Here is a 7866-nt window from a genome sequence, read left to right on the forward strand (position 1 = left end):
AGGGGCTCAATAAATATTTGTTGAATGAATGGGTGAATGAATGAACAAAAGAAACTCTCCATGTTCTGGTTTAATTTTTAGCTATCTGCATTTGGAGTTTAACATTCTATTACCAAGGGCTTCCCTATCTCTGCTCTCTCTTAAAATTAATTACTTCCTCTCCGTGAGAGAAGCTGTTTCTGCCCCCTCGCCCCCTCACTCAGCTCCCCTGCCTGGCTCCCCCTTGAATATGTAGTTTGGCTTTTATCCATCTTCATTAGGAAGAGAAGAAAATTAAGCTCATCTGCACAGGAGGAGGGGGTGGAGGTGCAATGGGAAAATGGGTTTTCTTCCTCTAGAAGAAAAAATATCCCCTTTCCCTTCAAGCTGAGCTCAGGGGCCTCCGACAGCCTTTGCTTAAGTTGCAAGTTAAATTACTTCTCCGGTGCCCAGTGAGGACAGCACAGGGAGTAGGAATGAAGGCTCAAGGGTTTGCCCTGCCTGTGGAGAGCCCTGAAATCCTCAGGGTGACGTCCACACACCACACCCAAAACGCCTAGCTGGGGTTCTTTTCTTCGGCCACTAAATTGCATAGAATGGGAGGTTTCCATTCTCTGGGACAAAGGGACATCATTTCCCAAGGACAAATGGTTATGAATACATCTCCAAATGTACCTCTCAAATGCCACCCAAGGAAAGGGAGAGTCTCAGGCAGTAAAGGAGAATTGGGGATGGAGGCAGGAACATCGCTGCACTCCTAGGATGCCCACTAGGTGTTCACCTTGCCCACTGTACCTACAAAGGTGGCCCCGATGGTAATGCCATCAGCGGAGAGAGAAGGGGCAGGACCAGATTTCCGTCCGAGATTCAACCTGAATTAGCACTTTGATTTGACCTCTTTGGCCTTTAGTTTTCCCATGGGCACATGAGAAACCTTCTAATTCTATATGAAATAATAGCTGTAAACTTCGAAAATGTGACATGTGAAATGTTTTATGCATTAGAGATAATGGTTATGATCATTTTGCTTAAAAACAAATCAAGAAATATGCCAGGTGCTGGAGCTAGAAAATGAAATCACACGGTGTCAGGCTTAAAAAGGCTGTGTATGGGGCAAGGGGTGGGCAGGGCAGGAAGGGGCTGGCATTCCAGAAGTGCCAAGACCGATAAATGACAAAGAAAAGAGGCAGCTCCTCTCTGCTTTCCAGGCATTTGCCTCTCCATCTAGTTGGGGCTTTTCTACAGTTCAAGAGACACTCTCAGCTTCTAAGTCCTAGTGATAGCCTCACTGCAGAGATAACTGTATACTGATTCCTCACCAAGCATATCCTCCCTGAGAATGAGCATCTGTCTGCAGTGATATCTAGCCGTATGCAGTCAAAGGAGCAAATTCAACCTGCGTCTTCACGACCCTTTTCAGGCATGCATGTTTGCACATGCACGTGCACGTACACACGCACACCCAAGCTGGACACCCAGAGCTCCCACTGTGATAAATATTAAACAAGTAGAGAAAGACACTCAACCCTGCCACCCCTGAACCCCTCTTGGTTATCTGCCATACACCAAGCTGCTTCATTTCCATAGCTCCTGAGAATCTGCCGACACAGAAGTAGCCCTGGCCAGGCTTCCCCGGCCTGAGAACGCTTTGGCTTCTGGCATTACAGCTCGTTAGATGGAGAGGGGACAGCGAGGGGAGTGGGAAGGAGGGCTGCCTACGGCCCATCCCTCCCACTTCCTTCCAGCTAGCCAATTCCAAGCCAAAACTGTCCCCACTCCAGGGAGGATTTCTGCTGCCAACAGAGGAGGGGAAGGTGGGGAGAGGTTTGGCTCCTGCTCTCCCCCTCCCCCTCTGGGTCTCATCATTATTTTCAAGGCACTTTATCTGCTCCGGCATTCTGTCCCAATTAAAAACCAGCTCGGTTTACAGTTCCAACAATCCTGATGTGTCTGGTTCCTGGAGCTCTCCCAGTCATTCCTAGGAAAACATACCCCCCTTCCCCCCCAAGCCAACGTCTCTGTGCCAGAGCCCCTCTGTCCGACTACTGCTGCACACAGATAAAAGGCCTGGTGAGTCAGGCCCTGGTGGCAACTCGAGGTATTTGCAAGTGAGACGGAGCACCTCTAAAGACATAGTAGTCTGCTTTCCATTTGCTGTCTCCAGATCAAAACACCAGTTCGGCTGGCACTCGGGGGGCCCAGCTGCCAGCCTTGGACTTGCAGTTGCTCTCGTCTCCTCTCTGTCCTGGCCTCACCCAGGCCACAGTAATTCCCAAAAGGGCAAGAAGAGGGTGGGGATCCTCCCTCAGGCAAGCTTGGACTATCTGAAAACGCTAGGCTTCTGGACTAAGTGTGTAGGAGCTAAGACCCACGCTGCTGTCTTTCCTGCCTAATTCTGCCTGTCTTCACACACACGTCTCCACCCCCAGGGCCAAAACACATTTCCTTACCCACGATGGCCAGTCATGGAATACTGGGGAAGGTCACCCTGAGCCGGGCCGCCACATCAGACAGAAAGCAGAAGAGCTGGCTCAGGAGCCAAGGGATGGAAATCAAAAATCAGAGGCCAGGTCCAGGTTTCCTCCCTTCCATCCTGTATGGAAATCCTTCCCTATCTCTCAGCCTGTTATCTCCTAGCCCCTGCCCCGGGCCTCTAGGCCCCTTTTACTCCTATAATAGAAGAGAAGGAAGCCTAAGGCAGCAGGAGGGTCTGTGCAGTCTTTAGTCAGGGTAACAGCTCCGTGTGTGTGTGTGTGTGTGTGTGTGTGTGTGTGTGTGTGTATAAATGTGTGTCTATGTGTGTGTAAATGTGTGTATGTGTGTCTATGTGTGTGTAGTGGTATGTATATAGTATGTGTGTTTATGTGTGTATGTTGATGTGTATGTGTCTATGTGTGATATGTATATTGTATGTGTATAGTCTGTGTGTAGCATGTATGTATATATGTATGTGCGTATATGTTATGTGTGATATGTGTGTGTCAATTGGATATCTATTGTGTGCAGTATGTGTGTGCATGTGTAATATGTATGCGTAGTGTGTGTCTATGTAAGTGTGTACGTGTCAATGTGTGTAGACATGTGTCTATGTGTGTAGACATGTGTCTATGTGTGTGTCTGTGTAACGTGTATTTATGTGTGTAGTGTTATGTGTATATGCATGTGTGTGGCAATGTGTGTGGACAGGGGGAATAGAAATCTCTCTCAGCGGAACTTCATGGGGAATCTTCACGCTGATCTTCTTCCTAGCATGGACTGTCTTATCTTTAAGCTGACTGTTTTATGAATTCCATTTGTATTCTGAAAAATGAAGATAATCAGGGTAGATATTCAGCCTAGCCATGTCAGTTATTAAAATGGGGAACTTCTTCCTTGTTGGACGGTAAAGAGCTGTCCCACCAGGCCGCTCGAGTGCCCCCATCCCCTTCTCTGGCCGGTGCCTGGGCCCTCCCCGAATCTGTGATTCAGACACACCACAGGGCCCTCCAGGACTCCAGGCCCGAGTCCTTCCTGGTGGATAAATTGTTGAATGTCATTCCTAGGACAGCCATTCCTTAACTATCTGAACACAGACATCTCTTCAAGCGTGAAGAACTATGGTTCTGGGGCCCAGAGGTTGTCCTGGGCAGGATGAAGGCATTTCTCCCTTACCCTCCCTGCCCCAACCTGGAGAGCTGGGCCAACCCAGCTCCCTGGGGCTCCTCACACTCCTGTCCTCCTGTTTTTGTTTTGTTCCCTGTGGAGAGGAAAGGGAAATGAAAGAAGGAGAAAAAGGAGCTGCCTGGGGCTCCAGCTCCATATTTTGCTTCTCTCAACCTTCTCCTGAGTGGCCCCCAGCTAAACCAGATAGAAGCGGGATGAAGGCTCCGGTCCCCTCCCCTCAGCCTCCAAGTTGCTTTCTCCTGACAGTCAGCAACAGGGAAAGAGTCCCAAGAGACAGTGGGGCAGGGCAATAATTAATTACCCTCCTCCCCCAGCTCTGAGCCCAGTCCCAACCCCCTACCCTTCAGAGGCTGAGGCAGCCCAGCTGTCCACACTTCCAGGCCTGTGGAAGGTCACTGGAACCAGCTCTCTTCATTCCTAGCTCAGCAAATTTGGGTCTGGTGTCCCACAGAGAGCAGTGACCCCACCCCACCCTGCAGGGAGGAATTTTACAAAGTAAGTGCTTGTCTGAAGCTGGGCTGTTTTCCCTCCTTCCACACCCTCAAAAGCTACAAATACTTTTTTGGCTCCCAATCTGGCAATTTGCAAGGGTCAAGCTCTTCTGTGCCTTAGTTTCCTCATTTTAAGAATGAAACAATGGTAATAAGTGATGCCTTGTTCAGGAGAAAACATAAATTTCCCACCAGACTAGACAGCAGAGGAAGAAAGGTAATGATGCCACGACGGGTTACGGAACTAAGGGATAAATCAAGCTCACATAAGTGGTCTCTGGTCCTCGCATTGGGAGGAAGGCAAGACCCATCTCAGAATCAGGGAAGCTGAGGTCCACTGCCCCAGCTACAGTGACAGGAGAGACAAGACAACGTTCCCATCTCCTTGGTTGTCCCCAGTCCCTTCTATATGCCCAACCTGAGCTCCTTGTCTCTAGGAAAGAAGGGAAGAGAGCTTCATGAGTCAGGGTGATTTCAGCTGCCCAGCCTGCTGCAAGGACACAGGGATGAAAGCCACAGACCCGCTCACTCATAAGCCCTGTGGGCATAAGTCTGGGGACTGTGTGTGATGTGGGGTAGGGGTACTGCCGAGGTGCAGAGGTGCGGAGGGACAGCCACAGACACACTGCTTACAGCCTGGCCTTCTTTATCACTGGGCCCTGGCTAGCACCTCACACCCAGCAGGAAATGAATGGCTGTCTGATGGAGTGGCTGTAGAGGCAGGCCAGTGGTCTGCTTTGGGATGTTGAATGAGAGAGGCAGAAGAGCTCAGCCTCAAATCCCTCTCACTGGGTCCCACGAACAGGTTCCATGTGCTCCATGGCCCCTCCTCTCCCCGCCCGCTCCTTACTGGCCAGCTAGACTCTGATAAGAGTCTACAAAGCAGAGGCTGTGTCTGGGGAAGAGGAGAGCAATAAATCAATGGGAGTGGGAGAGCAGAAGCCTGAGTGACTGCTTCTGGAGGAAGGAGCTCCACCTCAAGGGGTGGCATGGGGTGGGGGTACAGAGGAAGGTGGGATGGCAGTAAAGCTCTAGGGCAGGGTTGCTCCTCACCTGCCCAGGACATAAGCCTGCCCCGGTGCCCCCAGGGAGGCTCAGCTGCTTGTCCCTCCTAGACCGACAGTAACGGGCCAGCGGGGACTCACGCGGATTGTGGAAAGTTATGAACCCCTCCTTTGCCAGGACTGGGGAGTCTGGAACTTCCCATGTACTTGGGGAGCTTGCCAAGGGCCCCAAGGGCAGAAGAATGTCCTGGATTGCTGTCTGCTGTAGGGAGGGTCCAACAGGAGCTTGGGGACAAGGACCACCAGTGGAACCAGCCAGAAAACAGCTATGCCTGCGGAGAGTCCTTGTCGTCCTCCCCCGCTGGACTGAAGACAACCACTGTGACCTCCTCTGACATCCCGGAGCGGACGAGTGAGATCTGGAGAGGGAAGGACTTGGGAGAACTTGTGAAGAAAGCTGTCCGATGAAGACAAAGAACAGACGGAGCGCTGATTATCTTTAAGGAAAAGAGGGGGAGCCTCCGTGGCTACCCAGCTCTTGTCTTTTACCTTTNAGGGGGCCACTGTGCATTTATTTCTTAAAATCTTCCCAGATGCGATATGATAATTTCCAGCTGGCGACTGTCAGGTCTGCTCAAGGGCAAGGAGGTCTGCATCGGCGTTTATGCCCCTAACCTCTCCGGACGCCGAACATGGTCAAATGTCCCCTTCTAATGCCTTCCATGACTTAGGGTCCTTGGATTGCCAGGGCCTCTGAAGGTCATCTCTTCCATCCACCTGCCTCCAAACAAGCACACTGGCTCTCCAATCAATCGCATTAAGTGCCTTGGTTGTTTGTAAAGTGTTCTAGCAAAGCAAGGCTCCAGACCCACTGTTACCTTATACTGCCAAGATGTTCTTTTTGATACCAAATTTCAGTTCTTCTGGCTTTCAAGATTATTCCATTTTTGTCTTAGGATGACAGACTCCTTTCTGACTAACGTGATTCCTTTTAGCAGCGCCAGGCATTCTGTTGACATCATAGTCTGTTGTTATGGCAATTCTGTGACATCACAACAAACACCGAAAGGGAGGGGCTAATCTAATGTTTTGGATGGAGGACAGAACTCCATCAGAGAACAATGCAATCAGTGAACGGAAGAGCAAATGGACCACATTATTATTTAACCCATGATGAGACAAGCTGCTCAGACATAGCTGGGGGTCAACAGCTACTGATATTTAAGCAACTAATCCTAAATCCAAAAGGTAAATATATTCAGACATTTAGTGGTACTTTTGCAAATTCTTTGTCCTGGTGACAAGAGGCTGCAGTTTCCAGATGCCACACTCTCCTTGTCCCTAGTCCAGTTACCTGAGCCCTGCTATGATTATGGAGAGCTGGGCCCGCTCCTGATGCACACTTGAGGTCTCTGCCTGTGCACAGTAAGGGGCTCAATAAATATTTGTTGAATGAATGGGTGAATGAATGAACAAAAGAAACTCTCCATGTTCTGGTTTAATTTTTAGCTATCTGCATTTGGAGTTTAACATTCTACTACCAAGGGCTTCCCTATCTCTGCTCTCTCTTAAAATTAATTACTTCCTCTCCGTGAGAGAAGCTGTTTCTGCCCCCTCGCCCCCTCACTCAGCTCCCCTGCCTGGCTCCCCCTTGAATATGTAGTTTGGCTTTTATCCATCTTCATTAGGAAGAGAAGAAAATTAAGCTCATCTGCACAGGAGGAGGGGGTGGAGGTGCAATGGGAAAATGGGTTTTCTTCCTCTAGAAGAAAAAATATCCCCTTTCCCTTCAAGCTGAGCTCAGGGGCCTCCGACAGCCTTTGCTTAAGTTGCAAGTTAAATTACTTCTCCGGTGCCCAGTGAGGACAGCACAGGGAGTAGGAATGAAGGCTCAAGGGTTTGCCCTGCCTGTGGAGAGCCCTGAAATCCTCAGGGTGACGTCCACACACCACACCCAAAACGCCTAGCTGGGGTTCTTTTCTTCGGCCACTAAATTGCATAGAATGGGAGGTTTCCATTCTCTGGGACAAAGGGACATCATTTCCCAAGGACAAATGGTTATGAATACATCTCCAAATGTACCTCTCAAATGCCACCCAAGGAAAGGGAGAGTCTCAGGCAGTAAAGGAGAATTGGGGATGGAGGCAGGAACATCGCTGCCCTCCTAGGATGCCCACTAGGTGTTCACCTTGCCCACTGTACCTACAAAGGTGGCCCCGATGGTAATGCCATCAGCGGAGAGAGAAGGGGCAGGACCAGATTTCCGTCCGAGATTCAACCTGAATTAGCACTTTGATTTGACCTCTTTGGCCTTTAGTTTTCCCATGGGCACATGAGAAACCTTCTAATTCTATATGAAATAATAGCTGTAAACTTCGAAAATGTGACATGCGAAATGTTTTATGCATTAGAGATAATGGTTATGATCATTTTGCTTAAAAACAAATCAAGAAATATGCCAGGTGCTGGAGCTAGAAAATGAAATCACACGGTGTCAGGCTTAAAAAGGCTGTGTATGGGGCAAGGGGTGGGCAGGGCAGGAAGGGGCTGGCATTCCAGAAGTGCCAAGACCGATAAATGACAAAGAAAAGAGGCAGCTCCTCTCTGCTTTCCAGGCATTTGCCTCTCCATCTAGTTGGGGCTTTTCTACAGTTCAAGAGACACTCTCAGCTTCTAAGTCCTAGTGATAGCCTCACTGCAGAGATAACTGTATACTGATTCCTCACCAA

At 49.5% G+C, this 7866-nt stretch overlaps 1 protein-coding gene across 1 annotated transcript in view; it reads right to left on the reverse strand.

Annotated features, from left to right (window-relative positions):
- Window positions 1–5189: 5189 nt before the first annotated feature.
- Window positions 5190–7866, reverse strand: part of LOC109386486 (pleckstrin homology domain-containing family A member 7-like) — a 96603-nt gene continuing 93926 nt past the window's right edge. Inside the window, exon 4 of the mRNA XM_019649676.1 lies at window positions 5190–5594. Within this exon, the coding sequence (XP_019505221.1) occupies window positions 5294–5594 (301 nt within the window). The 3' untranslated portion in view covers window positions 5190–5293. The remainder of the gene's footprint in view (window positions 5595–7866) is intronic.

Source organism: Hipposideros armiger, unplaced genomic scaffold (genome assembly GCF_001890085.2).
Source record: "Hipposideros armiger isolate ML-2016 unplaced genomic scaffold, ASM189008v1 scaffold_134, whole genome shotgun sequence".
Classification (NCBI taxonomy): Eukaryota; Metazoa; Chordata; class Mammalia; order Chiroptera; family Hipposideridae; genus Hipposideros; species Hipposideros armiger.